The sequence below is a fragment of the Dasypus novemcinctus genome, chromosome 18 (genome assembly GCF_030445035.2).
Source record: "Dasypus novemcinctus isolate mDasNov1 chromosome 18, mDasNov1.1.hap2, whole genome shotgun sequence".
Classification (NCBI taxonomy): domain Eukaryota; kingdom Metazoa; phylum Chordata; class Mammalia; order Cingulata; family Dasypodidae; genus Dasypus; species Dasypus novemcinctus.
In genome coordinates, this window is record NC_080690.1 from 2,033,076 (window position 1) to 2,056,563 (window position 23,488).

The 23,488-nt window shown below is 55.3% G+C and overlaps 1 protein-coding gene across 9 annotated transcripts in view; it reads right to left on the minus strand.

Annotated features, from left to right (window-relative positions):
* Positions 1-476: 476 nt before the first annotated feature.
* BANP (BTG3 associated nuclear protein) overlaps positions 477-23,488 on the minus strand; it is a 170,826-nt gene continuing 147,814 nt past the window's right edge. For 3 of the 9 annotated variants that reach the window (XM_004459905.5, XM_058279598.2, XM_058279596.2), the window contains 2 exons: positions 8,180-8,323; positions 1,660-2,109 (listed from right to left, as the gene is read on the minus strand). In XM_004459905.5, the coding sequence (XP_004459962.1) occupies positions 2,038-2,109; positions 8,180-8,323 (216 nt within the window). In that variant the 3' untranslated portion in view covers positions 1,660-2,037. Of the gene's footprint in view, positions 967-1,490; positions 2,110-8,179; positions 8,324-23,488 lie in introns of those variants that run through there. The other 6 variants (XM_012525694.4, XM_058279599.2, XM_058279594.2 and 3 more) reach the window with 5 other exon arrangements.

Consider the following 23,488-nt stretch of genomic DNA (forward strand, 5'->3'; position numbering starts at 1 on the left):
CGGCCGCTAGTTCTGCTTGTTTTCTTTTTCCCCCATTTCTTTCTGTGCCATTTTCTGAGGCTGCCCCCCCATGGGGCCTTCCCACACCAGCAGGCCACCCTGTCCTGGGCCAGAGGCCGGGGCTCCCGAAGCCTGGTGGGCAGGCCCGCTGCCCCGAGGCCCCAGGGAGCCCCCCGCGGTGGCCACCTGCGCCCACACACCCGTCCTGTGCGGAGGTTTGGGGCCCCTGGGCCGGCGGGGTCTTGTCTAACTCCATGAGCAAAGACCCTATTTCCCCGGAGGCCCCTCTGAGCGACGGGTTGGCGGCTCTGCTGCTCACGGGCACAGCTCCCCGCCGCTCTGCCCCGGTTTCCTTCCGGAATCTCAGCTCCCCACCTGCGATCACTTCCCTGAAGTGCTTTTCTTTTAAACTTCTCTGGATGGAAACTGCTGGAGTAAGCTGGTTTTGTTTGTAACAATTTCTCTTTGCCCTTGTGTTTTATTTAAAAAGAATTTTTAATTGAAGACTCACAAAGAGAAGTCGGCAATCTGAATAGACAGCATGACAAACTCGCGCAAGGTCAACGTACCCAGACCAAGAACTAGACACTGCCAGGCTCCCAGACGCCTCTGCTGGCTCCCTGCAGAATTTCTCACGCCAGCGGTTACTGTGCCTGGTTTTGAAACAGACGGAGTAGAGCCGCGCGGGGCGTCCCCTTCCGGCCATCGGTGGGGCGAGCCGCCAGCGGTCACCGGGCAGGAGCTGCTCGTGTCGCCGCTCAGCTGTAGGCGAGGACGCCGCGCTGCTCCAGCACATGAGCCAGGTTCCCACGCAGGCGTCAGGCTCCAGCCCGTCCTGGCTCCGGCACCGCAGTCTTCTAAATCTCAGCAGTTCTGGAAGAGTCCCGGTGACCAGGGAGGCCGCGCGCTGATCGTGTTGGCCGCGAGGAGAGCCTCTGTTGGTAGGTGTCTCGTCCAGCCATCTGCCTTATTTTGGATGGAGGAAAATTCTTCAGTCATTAAACAATCCGGCAGCAGTGAATGCGTGAAGGGACGAACGAGTCAGTTATGGCCCTCGTTCTAACAAGGACCACGAGGTCAGGGCCGCGCCCGCGGCGCCCTCCCAGGCTCACCCTTGCGCCCAGCGCCAGGTCTACCCCACACCCCAGCGGTGCATCTCCTCAGACCCTTTCTTGGCTAAGAGTCTGGCGCGCTGACTTGGTGTGCAACGCGGGGCGGGCCTCGCCCTGTCGTGCGCTGCCCAGGCCCTGCGGGCACCTCCACCACGGGCGGCGCGCACCACCAGGGCTCCAGCTCTGCGCCGCGGCCCCTCGCGCCGCGCCCGGCCCTGCTACGCCCACGGCTCTGCCTTCCGGGTCCTCCTGAGGGAAGGGCCCCCACCACCCCCCCCTCCTTCAAAGGGCACCGTGCGTCGGTGCGGCCGCCCATGCCGTGGCCACCGGGGCGAGGCCAGCCAAGGCTGCCCAACAGGAAGAGCACTGAGGCCGCTGTGGTCATAAATATGTTTTATTTTATTAGAAATGCATAATTACAGTGTTGAGAGCATTTCCCCTAGAAAAGTAGGTAAGTGGTGTCTCGGCGACACACCCAGCTGTCTTCCGCCCGCGCTGTGCCGTCACACTGAGCTGCGCACACCAGCCAAAGGTTCGGCTGCTCCACTTTTTTTTTTCAATTTTCTTTTTTTGTTATAAACACCATAGCAAATTAAAAAAGCTGTTAAACAGAGAAAAATATTGTAGTTCTTAATTTTTCTGTGTGTCCTTAAAGCACCCACACGGTGCTGCCGCCACCTCCTCGAGGCGCCGAGACTCCGGCTCACAGGAAAGGGGCTCGGGCGGGCGGCTCCCGACTCTCACCTTCCTCACTTTCTAGGACGCACTCGCCGGGGAGGCGCTTGGGCTCGGACGGTGTCCGCAGCCCCATGCACGACGGCGTGAGCGCAAGGCAAGCGTTGAGCAAGGCCAGGCCCGTGGCAGCGCTGAGCCCGCGGCTGCCCGCCTGGCCCCGGCCGGCCGGTCGCACCGCAGCCGTCTGCGCTCACTGGATCTGGATGGCGCCGTGCTCGAGCTGCATCTCGGGCTGCAGGGTGGGCTGCAGGGCCTCGGCCGCCTGCAAGGGGGAGAGGAGGACATTCACACGCGCCGTTCCCACGGCTGAGCGGCCCGCTCGCCGCGCGACAACCAGAGCCGCCACGCGTGGGCTCGGGGAGCCGGGGCTCGGCTCCTGCTCCCGCACGGGCAGGCGCTGGGCTCGGGGCGGGAGGACCTGGCCCAGGGCGCTGCCAGGGCGCCAGCGGGCTCGCGTGCACCCCGGCCCCCTGGCCCCCGTGCGCCACTGCCCGCCGCCTGGCTGCGCCTGCTGCTACTACTCAACCGCCACCTCCACCCCGCGCACTCGCCGGGGAGATAAGCTCAAAGCAGCCCACCGATCCTAGCTCCCAACACACTCCACCGGCTCGGCCTTCCACGGCCACTTTTGCTCCCTACGTCCCCTGCACGGCAGAGCCTCCTGCGGGGAGTGGCACGGCGACAGCTGCTGGCAGAGGGAGGCGGAGAGAGCCACAGGGGAAGTCCCGGCAGGGCTGGCACCTGCTGGCTCAGAGCTTAAGGCGGCACTTCTTAGGTACCAACGTCGAGGGGCACCCGTGAGCTGTCTCCTGGTAGGACGAGGGCAGGGGCTGTGGTTCCGGCTGGAGGGCTTGACCCGGGTCCAGGGAGCCTACTGGAGCCCATGGAAAGGTAGGCTGGGGCTGACAGCCCGAGGCCAGGGAGCCCCACGAGTTTCCGGAAAAGGGAATTGGAGCACAGCATTAAGGCACGAAGCATGTGAGCGCAGCAGGTGCCGCTGAGAGTCCTCTGGTGGCGGCTGGGGAGGCCGAGGAGTCAGCAGGGGTAGGGTCAAGGCCACTCCAGGACTGACCGTCCTTCCCGTGAACGCCAGGGAGGGCAGCCCCTGGACCCAGGGCCCCGAGGGGTGGTGCAGTGAGGCGCGCCTGCCGAGAGGCGGGGCACCCTCGCCCTCCGGAGCCTGCAGCCCAGCAGAGGCTGCGGCACTCGCTGCAGGAAAGGGAGAAGGCGGCAGAGAAACTGCTCCAGCCTCAGCCACACAGGGGTTCTGGGGGCCGAAAAGCCCCAGCTCTGCTCCAAGCATGAAGCTGCCCGGCAGGCCAGGAGGGGCGGGCAGAGAGAGCAGGAGTCCACGCCTCGCGGAGGGACGAGAGCAGGAGGAGAGAGCCCAGACTCGGCCACAGGCCTGGGAGACGAGGCTGAGGACGCCAGCCGAGGCGGAGAGCGCTGAGCGGAAAGCGGGACGTGGCGGACGGGCCCGCGGGCTCCCACACTGGATGCAGGAGTTCCAGGGAGGGCGGCGGCCATCAGGACAGAGGGCAGCGGCCATCAGGACAGAAGGGGCTGGGCCTGGTCCGTGTGTCACAGAGGACCCCCAAGGCCCTTGGGGAAGAGGTGCCAGGTGAGGTGGGCTGTGGGCGGGCCGGGCTCTGCAGGGAAGGGACACTCAGAGGGCTGCAGAGGGCGTGGGGACAGTGGGGGCAGCGTCCAAGTCCCAGGCGGCTGGGGAGAGGACACTGGCCTTACGAGCTGCTGTCTCTTTAAACATGCAAAGACTAAGGGAGTTACAGGCCAGGAAAGCAAGTCACAGCGGAGGGGCGGGCTGCAAGCAGCCGGAAAGCCCGGGCTCCAGGCGCCGGGGGCCCACGGGGGCGGGAAGGCAGGGGAGGCAGCCAGGGCCAGCGAGCACCCGCCAGGCCGCGCTTCAGGGCAGAGTGGCGGGCTAGTGGCCAAGGCGAGCAAATCAGGAAACCGCCGCCACTGCGCGCGTGCTGGAAGGCAGAGAGGAGGCAGCTGAGGGCCTGCAGCGGGAGCAGCGCCTGCTCTGGAGGGGGCTCCGCGCGGGCCACGCCAGGCCAAGGGCAGGAGGCAGCCCACGGCAAGGCCGCCCACGAGCCTTCTCACCTCGCACACTCCCAGTTCCTAAACGCAGTTGTGTATACTCTGGAAATTAAAACCTGTATCTTTCTGAATATAATACTGTTGCAAAATCCTACAATTTTAGAATACTCTGAATTCTGAAAACTGCTGGTTGAGTTAGTCTGCTGCTGTAAACCAGCGTCCCCAGCCCTGGATGCTCGCGGTGCTCAGGACGGGGCCGGCGTGGCTGCACGTGGCGCCCTGGCTGCTCTGTTGGCAACTCCAGGTCAGGCACCCCGGGGGCCACCCAGCCACGCCCCTTCCCAAGAGAACGCGTCTTCCCAGAGCCGGACACCCCTGCAGCCATGCGGGCCGAGGTGAGTCCATGACCAGGGGTGGTCAGGTGTGTGGCCAGCTCCGGCCAACGAGTCGTAAAGGGATGGGGAGGCAGGCATGAGGGGGCAGCTCTTCCTGCGCATGCGGCCACGTACCGCGGCCCAGGAAGGGAGGGCTCCTGGGGGCAAACGGAGGCTGGAGCAGAGGCCGGAGCGCCCAGCCCCTCGAGGTGCAGCTGGGGGAGCCTGCTGACCGCTGCAGTCTGTTCGAATCAGGGCGCTCTGCAGCAACAGTGCCCCGATAAGGAGGCGCTGACCCTCCCGCCTGCGGCTACACCTCCCGACTCAACGATCTGCCCAAGTCCTACGCGGTGGCAGTGGAGAAGCGGGGCTGCAGGAGCTCAGGTGGAACACAGGCTCCTCGGCCTGACCGTGCAAACGGACCAGAAACTTAGAATCCAGGGGTGAGTAGCCCACCGCCCAGCACCCCAAATCTCCAGAGCACACAGCGTGTTCTGCTTCTGTCGGGAACGATCCTCTTCAGATGGACGTGGGCTTACGGGGCGTGAGCGGGACGAGGGGCCTGGCTGGGACCCTTCTCTGGCCAGACGCATTTTCATATCACATAGAATAGCTTTTCAGGGAGGACCCCCCCCCCATTCTGTATATTCCTATCAGGCCGCTCGTTCTTTTGCCCCAGGTGGGGCACATGCCTTGACAGAACCTCAGCACAGAGGGGCCGAGTGTGCGGGGGCCAGGGCTGAGGCTGCCGCTGGGGGGCAGAGCTGGAGGGGCTGCCGGGGCGAGGGTGGGCGGGGGTCTGCGGGCCTGCACACGGCTCTCAGCCTTAGGGCTGCCCTGGGCCTCACTGGCAACCCAGGGAGAGGCTCAAAACACTGATAAAGGTGAAAGGCACAACTCAAGACACTTTTTTGGCTTTCTTTTTGAGGAGGTTTTAGATTACAGGAAAGTTACCACTGCAGAAAGGGAGGGCCAGAGGTTCAGGGTGTCAGTGCAGGGGTGGGGGGGTTGTGGAGAAGGGGGCACCTGGGCATGCCTCTGTGGAATAAGAACGTGTTCATGGGGTTATAGGGGATTGTCTCGGTGGGTAGAGACCCACATAGTAATCAATGAAACATTAAACTCCCATCCTGTGGAGTCCAGCTACGTTCTCTAATAGAGTGGCAAAAATCTCTAGAGTACAAGGGCAGTGCCTAAGAAAACAGACCAATCTTATAAACCTTGTTCTTATAAAACTGAAACTTAGTCTAGTAATATCTATTGCCAAAGAATTGCCTCCTGAAAGCCTCTTGCTGCTCAAATGTGGCCTCTCTCTAAGTCAAACTCAGCATAAAACTCACTGCCTCCCCCCCCACCCCCCACCCCCTGGGATGGGACATGATTCCCAGGGATGAGCCTCCCTGGCACTGAGGGATTACTACCAAGCGCCAACTAGCAATGCATTTGGAAAAAGACTTTGAGGGGAAAATATTAAATAAAAAAAGAGTTTTTACAGCTAAAAGATTTCAAAGTGAGTTGGGAGTTCATTCCAGAGGTTACACTTATACAGGTCTCAGGAGGATCTCACCAACTGCCACAGTAAATGGTGCCTCAAGCAAGGGTGCTCCTGGGGACTCTAGAGACATCTGGACACTATAAGGCAGGGCAGACAACCCAGGAAATCGGTACCCCATTGGTGGGCCTTACTTGGAATATATGATAACCTATCTCCCCAATGTAACAGAGTTAGGCTCATTTATAATTTCCCTACACACAAGATTCTTCTACCCCTTTTATTTGAACCAATAATTAGCACTACATCTGTTAAATATATATTCAACTGACTTAAATCTTTGGTTTGTTAATATGCCAGTTGAGCCCTGAATCTCAGCAGAGTTGCAGCCAACACCTACTCTCCAGGTCATCGGACTCACCCAGGACAACTAACAAAAGGATGATGATGGACAACGTCTATCCCAAAAAGCAGAGAGTATCCACAACTGCAAACAAGACAGTTGCATCCATCCGCCCTATAAGATCTAAACCCTTTCTCAATCATAAAGAGAGTGGGTATTACCATCCCCAAATCATCAAAGACTGAAAAATGAACAAATGTAAGAGGGGAATGTAACCATGGGCTGATGTAGATATTATTATTGTAGTAATAGAAGAACTTGTAATACTGCTATAAAGACAGTGGCTATCAGAGGTTCTGTGGGTAGGGGGAGGGAAGAAGAGGTGGAACATGGGGCATTTTGGGAGCAGTAGAATTGTCCCATGTGGCACTGCACTGACAGATACAGGCCATTATATATTTTTTCAAAACCTATAACACTGTACAGTGCAAAGTGTAAACTATAATGTAAACTATAGACCTCGGTTGCAGCAATGCTTCAATATGTATTCATCAACTGTAACAAATGTACCACACTAATGGAAGATGTTAATGGGGGGAAGTGTGGGAGAGGGACAGGATGGAGTATATGTGAGTCCCCTATATTTTATTTTATTTTATTTATTTCTCTCCCCTTCCTACCCCCCCCACCCCACCCCCGCCCCAGTTTTCTGTTCTCTGTGTCCATTTGCTGCGTATTCTTCTTTGTCCGCTTCTGTTGTTGTCAGCGGCACGGGAATCTGTGTTTCTTTTTGTTGCATCATCTTGTGTCAGCTCTCCGTGTGTGCGGCACCATTCCTGGGCAGGCTGCACCCTCTTTTGCCCTGGGCGGCTCTCCCCATGGGGCGCACTCCCTGCACGTGGAGCTTCCCCACATGGGGGCACCCCTGCGTGGCACGGCACTCCCGGCACACATCAGCACCGCGCGTGGGCCAGCTCCACACAGGTCAAGGAGGCCTGGGGCTTGAACTGCGGACCTCCCATGTGGTAGACTGACGCCCCATCCACTGGGCCAAGTCCGTTTCTCATATATTTTTGATAAAACGTTTCTGTAATCTAAAACTCCTTTAAAAATAAAGTTAAAAAAAAATATCATCACAGGTCTGCAAAGGCTGATGAGCTTTGACTCCCAGAGCTCAGCTACCTGGCCACCAGAGCAACACTGGACAACTTCCTTGGCTCCTGAGGCTACATATGGATGTGGGATTTCCTCATCCTTCTGCATGCTCGAGATCCCAACACACCTCAGGGCCACACAGAGTGAGGGGGCAATGAGCATCAGGGGAAAAGGAACATTCAGAAATCAGGATTTTGATCCTAAGCACCAAAGCTGCGCAAAGGCTAGGCCTGTGGAAAGGAGAGGACAGACCAAGAGGTGACGGCCAGAAGAAGCCAATCAGGCAGGCCGAGGGCAGCAGGTGGTGGCTGTCCCGGTGGCACTGAGTTCCCAAGCGAGGCATACAGGGTCTTTACCAGGCCCTGGAGCCGCCTCCCAGACAGTGGCTGGTCAGAGCAATCAGAGGGGGTCAGCTGAGGGGCCCTCTGGTCAGGGATCTGAATCCACGGCCCCGCCTGTGGGGAGCTCCTGCCTGCACAACGTGGAGGAGGCAGGTGACAGGCACGTCCTTGTCACGCGCAGGCTACGCCGGGCGGTATTTGTCCCAGCAAAGCCCCTGTCCTCTCAGGATCCATCCTATGGTTATTCTTACAAACACATGTGCCCCGAAAACAACCAAGCAGCCCTGTCCAGTCAAGGAGCTGGCCTGAGGCCTCCCGGCCAGGTCTCTGCACGCTCCGGGGGCCCAGGCACGGCCTCTGGTCCGAGGGGGACCGCAGAAGCCGGAGCACGATGCGCTTGAGCCTGCACGTTCACAGAGCCCCTCCGCCCAGCAGGAGCAAGTGGGGGACTTCCTCTTCGGACAGAGAAGCACCGTGTGTGCAGCTGGTGCAGCCAAGCTCTGGGCTGTGACCCGGGCCCTGCTGGTGGACACGGTGCCCTTTCTAGGAGGGGAGAGGAGGCCCACCTGAGCCGCTGTGGTGTGGTCAGTCACTGGCGCCAGCTGGACGTACTGGACCTGGATGTCACTGCCCTGGAGAGGCGACCCGTCAACTCCGGCTGCAGCGGGGTCCGAAGAGGCCACAGCTATGAGCTGGGCCCCCTGCAGCACCTGGGGGGGCAAGCAGAGGGCTCGGTCAGTGAGCGCATGCGCCGCCAGGGGAGGGGACGGGAGCAGGCACGTGAGGTGCTGGTGGGCAGCGCACTGGGACTGATGGGCTCCATTACCATTCTACTGAGCAGTCGCCACGGAACTTGGGCTGTGCGCGCCACCTTGTGCACGTGGCCGCGTGCATGTGAGTGTGACCAAGGTGCTCGGCTTGCACGCACTCGTATCCGTTAAAGAAGCATTGTGGGGGCTGCGCAGGTGAGCGGGTATGTCCATCCTTCCCGCCCAGTCCAGGGCTCCTGGAGCCTGAACACGGGCCTCGGGGCCCCAGCGGGCAGGTGTGTGGCCGCAGGACGGTGCCAGGGTGTGGGTGGGGCCGGAGGGCTTGGCTCCTGTCCTGCCTGGCCGCCCCAGGGGCTGGCTGGGCCTACGTGAGCTCGGGGTCTACACCCGAGAGCCCCAACGACCCGCTCGGAAGCACCGTGCTGGGTCTGCAGACGGGCTTGCCCCCGGGGGCTTCTCTACGACTTAGACCAGGAACGCAGCGGGAGCTCCTGCAGCCACCAGCCCCGACCACAGCGGGGAGTGGAAGGAACCAAGGCCAGGGGAGCTCGCTGCCAACCGAGTGCTCGCTGGGGCCAAAGCGCACAGGTGTGTCACCAAGCAGCTGGCGCGGGTCATCCCTGTCCCAGGCCACACCCTCTCGGCCCTGAAGCGAGGGTGGTATCAGATGCGTGGCCAGAAGAGGGCCAGGGAGCAGGACTTGAAGCAGGCCACCTGTGTCTGCGCAGCCAGCCCTGGTGCTGGAGGGGGACGCTGCCCCCGAGGCAGGGGGCACAGAGGCCCCTGCGCCGTGCTGCCTTGCTCAGCTCCGGCCTGAGCTCAGGAGGGAAACCCCAAGCCCCCTGTGCCACAGCCCAAGGGCAGCTGCCGCCCGAGGGCCCCGGAGGCCGGAAGCGGCACCCACCAGCAGGTCGCCAGGCGGCCCTGGGCAGGGGCCCCGGTGTACTCGGCCAGGCTCCCCTCGGCGGGAGCTCCCCAGGGAAGGGCCGTCCTTCCACCCTGGCTTCCTGCCCACTCCTGGGAGTCTTCTGGCCTGAGCACCGCCCGGCACGCCGTTACAGGACACCCCAGCGTCTCCCAGGAGTCGTGGGGCTGGCCTCGGGCCAGGAGGGTCCAAGGGAAAACCTCAAGAGACTCGATAGAAAGTTTACAAAGTGGAAAGATAAGCACAAGTGAGGGAACCATAGAAAGAGCCCGAGAGCCTAGACAGAGGGATGTGCAGGCACAGCTTTCCGATTACAGCCAGCTGGGAGCTCCGGGGGCTGTCACCGTCCACGTGGAGTGGTCACCCAGAGCCCAGCTGTGCCACGCCTCCTCCAGGGACGGCCGGGGGCCTTGCTCCATGGCTAAGCGGACACACGCTTTGCCCGTGCCCTCTAGCAAGGGGCAGGTGCCTGGCAGGTCTAAAGAACCTTCATCCTACAGGGATGTCGTCATGGAAAAGCCCAGAGGCCCAGCACAGCCTGGGGGAAGGGCTGAGGACGCAGGAAGCCCGCGCCCACGTCTGAACGGAGGAGCCACTCCTCACGCAGCGTCCGCCCCCGGCTTGGGAGTAAAAGTCACGCGCTGCTGTTACACGCACGTCCATTCGGTTAGCGAGCCGAGCACACTCACGCGACGTGGTCACGCCACATGCGTCTGAGGTGGCGACGGCAGCTCAGTGGTGAATCTCGGGTGATGAAACGGGCGTGTGCTTTTCTTCTGAATTTTAAGGCACCACCTAGGTTACCCGAAATCAACTAAGTAAGATCAATTCCGAGCAAGCTCGGTGCTCTCCACTGCTTCATCGACTGCGGGCCCGGGTCCAGGAGGGCCGGCTCGCCTGGGGTCCCCGGGGCCCTCCCGCGGCTCCATCCTAGTGCCGGGTGCCCTGCAGGGACCTCAGCACCGCCGTGAACTCCCGTCGATGCTCATCGTGGGCCTACTGTGTGCAAGATGCTGCAGGGGAGGCAGATGCGCCGTGGGAGCCCACATTCTAGAACCAATACAGCTGCGAGCAGCGGGGACCGCGTACGGGGAGAGCGGCATGAAAAGCCGGCAGCACTCGGCGCCTCGGGCCGGAGCTCTGCGGCCAAGGCGGGGGCCCGGCCTGGGGGCCGGCAGGGAGGGCCGTCTCAGCGGAGGGAACGCTGGCGCGACGCCCTCGGATAGGGTGGAAGAGGACATCGCGGCGCCGGGCTGGGGCGGGGATTTGCGGAGAAAAACGACGACCTCAGGCGCACGGCGCTTCTAAGGGCCTGCGGGGAGAACTGGCGGCGGCGGGCGTGGCCTGGCACCCCAGGACCGGGACACCTAACCGGGCAGAAAGGTCTGCCAGGACACAGCAGAGGGGGGACTGGAGGGGCGGCCTGCGTCAGCCGCAAGGGACGCGGCGGGCAGCCCCCCGTGCGATGGTGCCCCCTGGAGGCCTCACGAGAGTGGTCCCCGCGAAGAGGAAGGGGGTCCGCGGGCCCTCCGCCGCGGGGCGGGGCCGGCCCGTCGTGCCCAGTGGGGCCTGTCCTCCGGCTTCCTCTGGGGCGGCAGGTAGAGGACGTGACTCCCTCTGCGGCAAGGGAAGGGGCAGGGGCTGCTCTCAGCGGGGGCGGGCCCACTCCTGCCAGGGGGTTGAGGACGCCCCGACCCAGGGGTCCGGGCCGCCGGGGGGAAACGCCGTTCCAGCGGGGGAACGCCATTTCAGCGGGGCGGCCTCCTCGGGGTTGCGCAAAGCCTCCGGGCACGGGAGGGGCTGCGTGTTTGCTCATCTTTCTGCAGGAGCCTTACTTCATCCTGGTGAGAAGCCTGCAGCTAATTGCTGAAGCCACCCGAGTTCAAGGTCCTCCACCACGGGTGGCCTAATTCCCCAACTTCCCCGCGTCCGTGTGAGTCATCACTTCCATTTTTACGTGTTTGAGTGTTTAACCGTCCTTGGGAAACTACAGGTTTAAAATAGCACAGCGCAGGAATCCTCTCATGGCAGCAGACGCGGGTGGGGCGAGCAGGTCGTGCCACGGGCCCCGCTGTCAGGCAGAAGGGGAAGCCGGGTGCCTGCCCGCGCCCAGGCCGCAGCCGAGCGTTTCCACGTCCTGCCCGTTCCTGCCCCGCAGTGCCATGATTTCTCCAAGGGGGTCTGACTGTGCCCCCAGGGACTCGCCAACCCCCGACCCCACCCCGCCTCTCCCTGCCAATGGACTGGGCGCCCCACCCCGCTGGCCCCATAGGAGCGCCTGCCCCCGCCAGGCGCAGTGCAGCACGGGGCGGGTTCCACCTGCCCAGGAGGGGGTGACGCCACCAAACCGAGAGTGGGGAGTGCGTGGCGGGGGCTCATTGCCTGGTCCAGCCCACGCTTGGGGTGGGCCAGGGGTGAAGGGGGGTCTCTGCCCCTGGGTTGGGGGAGCCTGGGGGAGAGGAGGCCAGGAAGGAGTCAACCAGCAGAAGGCCTTCAACAGCCGGGAACCTTCCGGGCCCAGCTCAACGTCTGAACAAACCCATCAGCCCCCTTCCAGGGAGCGCAGGCCCCAGGCAGGGACTCTCAAGGCACCACAGGCGCCCCGCACTCTGGTTTACAGCTCCTCACCCCACACACACCAGCACCCCAAAACTCCAACTGGCCCCGCGCGTGTCCTCGGGCTCCGGCCTGAGGGACGTGCTTGCAATCGGGCTTGTCCCATGTCCCCATGTGGCAGCATTGTGGCCGAACCTGGGAACTGGGTGCTGTGGCCCAGCCTGCCACCCGCTCACACCTTTTCTCGAGATGTGTGGACACAAGGTACCACCCAGTCTGATGCCCACGCCTGGCCCCTCCCCACCAGCAGGGTCACCCGGCCAGGCCACCCCCTGGCAGCATTTTAAAAAACAGGGTCCCCTCGTTTCTAAGCAGCAGAACCAAGTGTGGCTTACTCCCAGGGGCAGAAACTGGGGGAAATGCAAAGCCTGGGCCACAAAATCCCAAATGATGGAGGCACGTGACTCGGGTCAGCCTAATTCCAAGGAAGCGATGCAGCCCCACAAGCCAGAGAGTGCTGGAGGGAAAGATGAGCTAACAGACCGAATCGCAGGTTCTCAACATCAGGCACTGACCCTCTGGTGGGGTGGAGATGGGAGGAAGAGGGAGATGGGCGCTGAGATCTAAACGAGTGGCTCCTGGCCGCCCCGACTTAGCACTGGCTTGCTAAATCAGGACTTAAAAAAAAATCTCTGTAAGCTTTGAAGTTCAAAGTTAAAAAGTAGCATTAAAATGTGGCCCTATTTTTGTAATCATTTCACATTTTAAAAGATCCTTTATTAAGTGTATTTAAGGTCGAATCACATGACTATTTTTTAATGAAACTTACAAAATCATAGAACTTCCTTCTAGAAGGTTCTGCCTGTACTCTGGCTTTGGCATTTTGGGGCACCCTAAGAGTGTTCTCCCTTCCTGACAGCACTGCAGCGAGCCCACGCCTGCTGAGACTTAGGAGCTCCCAGGAGGCGCCTCAGGAGGCAGCAGCATGCCCACCACGAGGGGGGAGAGGAAGCAAGGGGCCCGCGTCTGCCACAGCGCCTCTCGCCACACTCCCACGGTGCTTGGCTTTGCTGAGTCCTTCAGAAAGGGGTTAACTACTCACGTGCAAAAGCGGGAAGAAAACGCCTCCCGGCCACTCCTGCCCGCGCCCTCCTTGCGCCATCACACACGGCTAAGCCCACTCATCGCAACAGCACAGCGGAGACGGGGCACCCGGGCCTGCGGGCGAGCAGCTCTGTGCCACCCGCGCTGGAGAAGCGGGCGACGCCACCCTCTCCCCAGCGGGAGGCCTAGCACCTGGCCTGCGGGCAGACAGGCTTCCTGACGGGAAAAATGGCTCCAATGCAGCGCGAAGGGAAGGTCTGGCTTCCCAGATGACAAAAATGGCCCAGCTCAAGCCGCGCTCAAGCCGGCACTACACTATGGGACGTTTTGCATTCTCCTTTAAAGATGTTTAAAACCAACAGATTCCCGTGTAAATGTGATGTTGCCTGAAGCTGGGGAAGGAAATTTCGTGCTATGCAGGGCAATTTTCTCCTCACACACAGTGAAAACAGCTTTATTGGTTTTTTGTTCATTATATAAATACATGGCCATTATAAACACACTTAAGCAATGCTGAGAAATATAGAAAAATAGAGTAAAACCATCTCCACACCCCCACCAGCTCAAGGAAATCACTGGAAGATTCTGGTGACAGCCTGCTGGAGGCAGCTTTCCACACGCGTAACGGAGCGCTGGGGCGTCTCCACAGACACTGTCTGTGTGAAGATGCAGGTGCCAGCGTGTCCTCAGGGTCCCTGCCTGTGCGGCACTCAAACCCGCGGCCTCCCCCACGGGCACATGAGCACTGACCACGAGGCGGGTGAGGCGCCAGGGCGCTCCACCTCCACTCTCCAGAGCTGCACCTCTCCAGGGCCAGCTGGTCGGCACCGCAGTCCACTCCTCTCCCTAGCGACACCCCAGATTCCGAGGTTTCCTACCGTTAACGACGCTGCAATAACACTGCGTCTCAGAGGAAAGGCCGTATGCTGAGACAACCTATCAAAATTTTCTTAAATTCATCTAAACTTGTATACTGAGTAGAAAATAAAGGCAGATTCTGCTTGTGATACCTGATCTGGAAGAAGGTGGAAATGTGTACAATCCACCAAAATGTGTCAGCAGAAATCCTTCTGAGATTCCAGGAAAGTGCACAGCTTTAAGTCCGTGACCGGCTTAGCAGCGTCTCTGAGGCTGGGCAGGAAGCAGAGCGGTCCCCACCGGCGATTCTATCAGCTAGACCCGAGCCTTCTCTGTAGAGCCGCCTCCTCGCCTCCAAAGCAAGAGGCTGTACTGCACGGATGAGCCGGGGAGCGCTGCGGGGGGTGTAGCTGGAGCTCCAGGGAGCGGTCCTGTCACCACCACCCGTGCCTGGCAGGAGCTCTGGGTCTAGAGGAACACCGTGCGGCACCAGGGAAGAGGCTGGTAAACCGCGGTGAGCACCGGTGCGTTTCAGCCTCCAGGAGCGGCCGCCACGGGGCGGGCGGCAGTGGGCTGTGGCCCCGGCTCCCGGGGCAGCTTGCTGCTGCCAGGGTGGGCGGCAGGGACCTGGTCCTCCAAAGCCCGGGTGTGTGGTCTGCTCGCTGCTCCTGCTCTTCATCAGCCACTCCAGATTCCTGGGGGCCGGCTCTGACGGCGGCCCCTGTCCCAACCCCCGAGGCAAATGCAGCAGAGGAGTCCAAAAGATGCAGTATTCATTTTTTTCCTCCTCTTGATAATTTCCATTCCCCATTTGGGAGAACAAATATAGTTTGTAAAAGCCACAAATTGACAGCCCCAGGCCTCCCCGAGGAGTGGGAAAACCAGAATCTCAGAGTTATAACAAAGTGCTATCAAGAACATCCAGTTCTCAACAAACACAAGACACAAGAGAAACATTCACAGTAAAAGAGAATTTGCCAGAAGTCAAAGACATTAAATCAATCATCTTAAATATGTTCTTTGAGCTAAAGGAATACATATACAAAAAACTAAAGGAAACTAGGAAAATGTCGTCTAAGCAAAATAAAGGGATAGAAAGTATAAAAAGGAACCAAAAAGAAACTCTGCAAAATACAGTAACTGAAATGACAAACTCAGACGGATTCAACAGCAGGTCTGAACAGGCAGAAGAAAGGGTCAGTGAACTGGAAGACGAGTTATCCAGGGTGAGGAACAGAAAGGAAAACAACGGAGAAAGTGGGCAGAGCCTGGGACCTGGGGACACTGTCACGCACATCAACATACACATCCCGGGAGCGCAGGAGGACGAGGGACAGAGAGAGTCGGAAGAGTAGCTGAAGAACTAATGGCCCCTCTAGACGTCCCAAACCTGGTGACAGACACAGACAGCACGTCCAGCGAGCTCCGCGAACTCCAGGCAGGACAGACCACGGCAGGTGCTCTTGGCCTCTTTTGGTCCCCAGGCCCCTCTGCCACCAGGTGAAAACCGCAGACCCTTCCAAAGTCCACACCGTGCTGTGCGTTATTTAATAAACACATCACACCCACACCAACATGTTCCCACAAGAATTTTTCTGAATTTCAATTCAAGCTCGCAGACCCCTTGTTAAGAACCCCTGCTCTGAGAGATCCAAACCAAGACACATTACAGCAAAACTGTCAAAACCCAAAGACAGAGAGAGGATTCTGAAAGCAGAAAGAGAGAAGCAACCCGTCACCTTTAAGGGATCCCCAATAAGATTAAGGTGGATTTCTCATCAGAAGCCACTGTCTTAAGATAGTGGGAGGGCATGCTGAAAGTCCTTAGGAAAAAACTATCAAAATTCTATATCTACTAAAATTATCTTTCAAAATAGAAGGAGAAATTAAGATACTTAGAGATAAGCAAAAGCTGAACGAGTTCATTATCAGAAAACCTACCCTAAAGGAAGTCCTTCAGGCTGGAATAAAAGACACTGGACAGTAACTCAGAGTCATAAGAAGAAATACATAATGCTGGGAAAGCTAACTACATAGGCAAATATAAAATCCTGCATTATTGTACTTTTGGTTTGTAACTACTCCCCCCATATGACTTAACAGGCAAATGTAGAAAATAACATTATAAATCTACTCATTAATGAGCAGACAATGTGTAATGGGGGCAGGGCAGAGATATGTAGGAGCTGAGAGTTTGTATATTACCAAAACTAGGCCAAAACGCCTCAAACTAGGCTGCTATTGTTTTAAGATGTTCTTTGTATTTCCAAAGGGAACAGTAAGAAAAAAACGAGGTGGGGGGAGACAAAGGGAAGGAAAGAAGCGAATGAAAATGGCAGATGCCAAAAAAAGCAACTTAAGACAAAAAAGGCAGTCATGGAGTAATGTGAGTAATAAAAAACATACAAGACCTACAGAAAACAAAAAAAGCTAAATGGTAGAAGTAGATTCTTCCTTCTCAGTTACTACTTTAAATGTCAATGGATTAAACAGCCCTATTATAAGACAGACAGTGATAGACTGGATGAAAAGGAATGATCCTTCTATATGCTGTCTATAAATAGAGTTTCACTTTTAGGTTCAAAGATACAAAGAGGTTGAAAATAAAAGAATGGAAAAAGATATTCCAAGTAAACAGAAATCAAGAGAGCCAAAGATCCTACAATAACCTCAGACAAAATAGACTTTTATTCAAAACAATTACAAGAGACAAAGAAGGATATTGTATATAGATAAAAGGTTATATCCAGCAAGAAGATATAATTATAAACATATTGTACCTCACAACAGAGCCCCCAAAATATATGAAGCAAAATTGGCAAAATTGAAGAGAAAAATAAATATTTCTACAATAATAGCTGGAGAATTGAATACAACACTTTCAATCATTGACAGAACATCTAAGCATAAGATCACTAAGGAAACTGAGCACCTGAATAACACTATTAACCAATTAGAGTTACTGGACAGACACAGAACGCTCCACCCAACAACCAAGAATACACATTCCTCTTAAGAGCACATGGAACATTCCCAGGATAGACCACACGTTAGGCCAAAAATCAAATCTTAGTAAATTTGAAAATACTGAAATAATACAAAGTATGTTCTTGGACTGCAATGGAATGAAGCTAGAAATCAGTAACAGAAGGAAACTGGACAATTTACAAACACGTTAAACAACTCATTACTGGGAAACAGACTTTGGCCCAGTGGTTAGGGCGTCCGTCTACCACATGGGAGGTCGGCGGTTCAAGCCCCGGGCCTCCTTGACCCGTGTGGAGCTGGCCCATGCGCAGTGCTGATGCCCGCAAGGAGTGCCCTGCCACACAGGGGTGTCCCCCGCGTAGGGGAGCCCCACACGCAAGGAGTGCACCCATAAGGAGAGCCGCCCAGCGCGAAGGAGGGAGCAGCCTGCCGAGGAACGGTGCCCCCCACACTTCCTGTGCCGCTGACAACAGAAGCGGACAAAGAAACAAGATGCAGCAAAAAGACACAGAAAACAGACAACGGGGGAGGGGAGGGGAGGGGAATTAAATAAAAATAAATCTTTAAAAAAAATTTAAAAATAAAAAAAAATAACTCATTACTTAACAACCAACAGGTCGAAGAATTATTCACAAGGGAAATTAGGAAGTACTTGAGACAAGCGAAAACGAAAACACAACATCATAAAACTTATGGGATGCCATGAAGGCAGTGCTCAAACGGAAAAGTATAGTTCTAAATGGCTAAATTTAAAAAGAAGAAAGATCACGTATATCAGTAACTTAACTTCACACCTAAAGAACGCAGATCACGAAGGTCGATGTAAGCCCAAATTCAGCGGAAGGGAGGGAATGGTGAAGATCAGAACGGAGATTAATGAGACAGAGAACAGAAATAGAGAGAAGCACAAAACCAAAAGTTGATTTTTAAAAGGTCAATAAAATCGACAAACCCATAGCTGGAATGACAAAGGAAAAGCAAGAAAGGCCACAAATACAAAAATCAGAAATGAAAGTGGGGGCATTACTATCAAGAAACAAAAAGATTACAAGAAGGTATTATGATCAAATTATATGCCAACATATTAGAAAATCACATGAAAATGACAGATTCTTAGAAACCTACAAATTACCTAATCTGATGTAAGAAACAGAAAATCTCAACAGACATAAACATGTAAAGGAGACTGAATCAGTCATCAAAAATCTACCAACAAAGAAGTTCAGGGACCTATGGTTTCATTGTTGAATTTGATCAAATGTTTAAAGAAGATTTTTTTTGTCTTTATTTTTTTTAATATTACATTGAAAGAAATATGAGGTCCCCATATACCCCCCAACCCCCTCACCCCACTCCTCCCCCCATAACAACAATCTCCTCCATCATCATGAGACATTCACTGCATTTGGTAAATACATCTCTGAGCACCGCTGCACCTCATGGTTAGTGGTCCACACCATAGCCCACACTCTCCCACAGTCCACCCAGTGGGCCATGGGAGGACATACAATGTCCGGTAACTGTCCCTGCAGCACCAACCAGGACAACTCCAGGTCCCAGAAACGCCCCCATATCTCATCTCTTCCTCCCACTCCCTACCCTCAGCAGCCACCATGGCCACTTTCTCCACACCAATGCCTCATTTTCTTCGATTACTAATCACAATAGTTCATGAATAGAATATCAGTAAGTCCACTCTAATCCATACTCTATTCCTCCATCCTGTGGACCTTAGAATGGTTGTGTCCACTTCATATCTATATCAAGAGGGGGCTCAGATTCCACATGGATGCTGGATGCAATTCTCCTGCTTTCAGTTGTAGGCACTCTTGGCTCCCTGGTGTGGTGGTTGACCTTCTTCAACTCCATGTTAGACGAGGGGGTAAGCCCAATAAACCAGAGTGTAGGGGTTGCTATTCTGTTGAGGTGCAGGGCCTGGCTATCACATGGCAGAGATTCAGGTCCCCTGGGTATACATTAAACCCCAGCACCAATTACAGTTTCAGTAAAAGTAAAAGGAGAGATTTGTGGACAAAGATCACATCTAAGTCCAGCTCCACCGCACAGAAACACAAACTCCAAAGTAGGGCCAACTGAGATGGCACTGAACTCCATCTGCCAAGACCATAGAGCCTGTGGGTCTCTGTAGCCCTCAGCAGAACCAATATGTGGGGTTAACACCAATCTCTCAAACTCATCCAAAAAATAAAAGAGGAGCGATAATTTCCTAACTCATTCTGATACCAAAGCACATAAAGACAGCACAAGAAAATTACAGACCAATATCCCTTAAGAATATCGATGCAAAAATCCTCAACAAAATACTGGTAAACCAAATCGAACAGTATTTTTAAAAAGGATTGCACACTATGACCAAGTGGGATTTTTTCCTGGAATACAAGGATGGTTCACCATAAGAAAAGCAAGGAATACAGCACATTAATAGAACAAAAAGAGAGAAGCACATGATCATCTCAATCGATGCAGAAAAGGTATTTGACAAAATCCACCAGTCTTCCATGACAAAAACATTCAGAAAACTAGGAATAGAAGGGAACTTTCCCAATATGATAAAAAGCATTTATGAAAATACAGCAAATACCATACTTAATGTTGAAAGACTGAAAGCTTTCCCTCTAAGATCAGGAACTAGACAAGAATGCCCACTGTCACCACTGGTATTCAACAGCACACTGCAAGTTCTTACAAGAGCAATCAGGGAAGAGAAAGAAATGAAAGGCATCCAAATTGAAAAGGAAGAAGTCAAATTATCTCTTTTGCAGATGACAAGATCCTGTGTATAGAAAATCCCAAAGAATCCACAAGAAAGCTACTAGAACACATTCAGCAAAGTTGCAGGATACAAGATGAGCATACAGCAGTCAACTGGGTTCCTGTACACCAGTAACAAACAATCTGAAAAGGACATCAAGAAAACCGTTCCATTTAAAAGTATAAAATTCCAAGAAATAAACTTACCCAAGGAGATGAAAGACTTATACACTGAAAACTATGAAAGATTGCTGAGAGAAATTTAAGACTATGTAATAAATGCAAAGATATCCTGTGTTCATAGATTGGAAGAATTAGTATTATTAAGATGTCAATTCTGCCTAAAGCGATCTACAAATTCAACAACCCCTATCAAAATTCCAGCATCCTTTTTTGGCAGAAAGGGTAAAGGGCATCTTCAAATTCATATAGAATTGTCAGGGGCCCCAAATAGCCAAAATAATCTTGCAAAACAACAAAGTTGGAGGACTTACCCTTCCTGATTTCAAAACTTACTACGAAGCTACAGTAAACATGACAGTGTGGTATTGGCAGAAGGGACAGGACGAGGGAGCTCTGCAGCTTCAAGGGTTGCTCTTTTGAGTGCACATAGCTGGTTTTCCTCTATATTCTGCCAACCCTGAAATTCTGTTTAAAGTCCCAACTGAGATAATGGAAAACTGGTGTAAAACCTAAAATAAATGCTGAATGACATTTCAAAAATATTTAGGTATAAAATTCCAAATTCCACCAGAATCTACCCAGATGAAAAAAATCCATGCACCTGCAATTGCACTTTTAAATACTTTGTCTGGGTCAGTGTGTGGCCATAAGGCAAGGCAGCCCACTCAGAGGGAGTGTGGGAGAAAACCCAAGCAGACGGTGCGCGTTCCAGTCACCTGCTTCTCTACCCAGCTTCCTGAGGAAACTCACTGATTTAGTCACGTTGGTTGTTTTCAAACTAGGTGCTAAATTCAAAGAGAAGCTTCCTCACCATAGAAAAATGCAATGTTCAGAGGAGGCACTTTGTCCCAGTGATGTCCCAAACCACCAGCTCACCATTAGAGGGCTACTGACCCAACAGTGTACAAGTGTACAAGTGCCAAGAAACAAATTACAGTTCTTAAGCCTTTAAACCCACAGACAAGAGACACTATAGCAGTTTGATATGGTTATGAATTCCAAAAATAGATACTGGATTATGTTTGTAATCTGGTCTGTACCTGGGCGTGATTAAGTTATGATTAGGGCTTTGGTTAGGGTCACGTCATTAGGGTGTTGAGTCCCACCATGTCACCATAAAAGACACGGCAAAGGACAGAGTTAGGGATTTTGATGTTGGAGTTTGATGCTGAAGCCGTAAGCTGGAGCCCCTAGAAGTAGCTCACAGAGGAAAGAGAAGCCAGCCCCACGAAGGGAGGAACCCTGAGCCCAGGAAGAAGCAAGCCCTGGGAAGAGAGGAACCCTGAACCCAGAAACAAGACCCTGGAAGAGAAGAACACAGGAAGCCTGAGCCCTTGCAGACGTCAGCAGCCATCCTGCTCCAAATAGACTTTGGTGAGGGAAATAACTTAGGCTTATGGCCTGGTGTCTGTAAGCTCCTACCGCAAATAAAGACCCTTTATAAAACCAACCCATTTCTGGTACTTTGCATCAGCACCCCCTTGGCTGACTAATATAGGCCCCGTGCCCCCCTGAATTCCACTTGGCGTGCTTTCATAAGCCTGATGGAACCACCGCTACTGGACGGCCCAGCTAGCCACAGACAGACAGAAACCAGCCTCCTGGGTGACCTCAAGGCCCGGAACAAGAAACGACGTAGAGACTTCCTGTAGACCTTCCGGGTGAGGTCAATGCTACCACGCTTTAGAAAAGTGGCCATGGGCCTGCAAGGCTGTGCTCTCAAGCTGCGGGCAGCGGGCAGCGGGAAGCCCAGGTTCTGTTCCCATGGAGACGCCCAGTGCTGCAGAGAGGACCGGGTGCTGTTTCCATGCCCTGGGGCTCCTTCCAGCCTCTGAGCACCAAACCCGGGAGAGAGCAAAACCAACCCTAAAAAGTATAATGAGGGGAAACCAGAAATCTGGAGACGCTTGTTATCCACCCCCCTTTAATTCCAAATAGGGTGGCATTCCTAGGAACAAATCTTAAGCATGTATCTTAAACCTTTTAGTTGACAGGGTGGGCTGGGGGTGGCGAGAGGTATGGTGTGGAAACCCAACCCAGGCCAGCTCTGCAGCCTTTGCATTTGTCACGGGCCACATTCAGGTCTCTGGCTTCCAGATGGAGAGGACGGGGCATGCGGGGTGTGGATGAAAGAGCAGCGAGAAAGTGCAAGGTCCACCGGGCTTGCTCGTGTGCGAGACAGCAGGACGGCTGCACAGGTGCGTCCAGCTGCACCTGGGAAGGAAGGACCTGTCAGCGGCCGACACGGCTTCCCACTGTGACGGACCCAAACGCCCAAACAATAGTGAACAGTGCTCGCTGCTGTCAACTGATAACGACACAACAGTGGCCCAGCACCTCACACAGCGAGGAGTGTGGCTCAGGGCCGCTTTCCCTTACTGCCCAATGACAACGTACTCACGACTCTTTTTGTTTTAATTTGGAAACAAGAAAAATTATCGTTGTGTTTGTTGTGATGGACAAAAGAAAAAACTTTGACAAAGGAGCTGCTGCACTGTGCGGGTGGAGCTGACGCAGCGGGCATCTGCCCAGGGCCACTCTGCCGGGTGACCGCGGGTGACGTCCCCCCTGCCAGGCCGGGCGGACCAGCGTTAGCAAGGGGGGAGCCCGTCTCCAAACTGGCCGGCACAAGCAACTGCACCGCGGCAAGAAGGCGTGAGGTTTAAAAATTCAAGCCTTCTTAAAATACCCACGCCCACTGTTCACGCCTCGAGACGAGCTATTTCCAGGCGCGGGCTGGGCGGGTGCCGGGTGCCGTGCTCTCCAGCCCGGGTGCCAGGAACCATGTGCTCCTGGAGTGCTGGCGACCAACCGGGCGCAGCACTGTTCCGGGGACGGGTGCTTTGTGCCGGCCACCCCTACCGTGGAACCAGGCAGGCACCTCTGGGTCAAGCACGACTAGTCACGAAGGAAACTCCAGCACAGCCGGCGGAGAGTTTTCTTCCTCTCATGGTAAACATACCGTAATTTGAATGCATTTAAGGAGGCACAAAAAAAAGGGGCCCACTCTTTGGTGTCCTTCCGTAGAAGAAGAAACAAAAAGCCTGGGCTCGGAGCAGCTCGGGCGGTCACTGGACAAGCCCGTCAAAGTGCCTGAGAAGGAGGGTCTCTGTGCGCTTCCCTTGGGGAGCCCCCGCCCCCGGGCCTTCCCACACTCGCCTCTTCTGAGCAGCAGCTTGTTTTGGGGTGTGGAGCCTGGGTGCACCACACATCTCTGTGGGAACGTGTGGCTGAGGCTGTGGGTGTCGGACGACGCTCTGCCAGTGGTGGGGGGTCAGCAGGTTGGGGCGGCCCCTGCGCCACTTCTTCCCAAGGCCTCTCCTCACTTCTGAACCCGGAGCTCCCCTGAAGAGCCGTGAACGCACAGCCCTAGGGAAGGGCACCCGACCGCCTCCCCAGCGGGGCACCCGTTCGCCCTGCCCAAGCTGCATGGCCCCCTCCCCATGGCCTCCTCCCCTCCTCAGGGGAGAACCAAGGGGGCCAGGGCCAGGGAAGCGCAGTTTGATTTCGACCATAAACCTTACGCTGCCCAAATTGAGAAGAAATAAGCAACAGTCTCAGAAAAAACCTAGTTCCAGCCGTCAAATGAGCAGACCTGGCCCCCGTGGGCTGACGCCGCTGCCGAGGAACGAGAGCCGTGGGGCCCTCGTGGGCTCCTGGGGGCTTTCGTCCATCAGCACAGGCTCAGAAGCAGCTGTGGAACCCAGGGAGGATTCAAG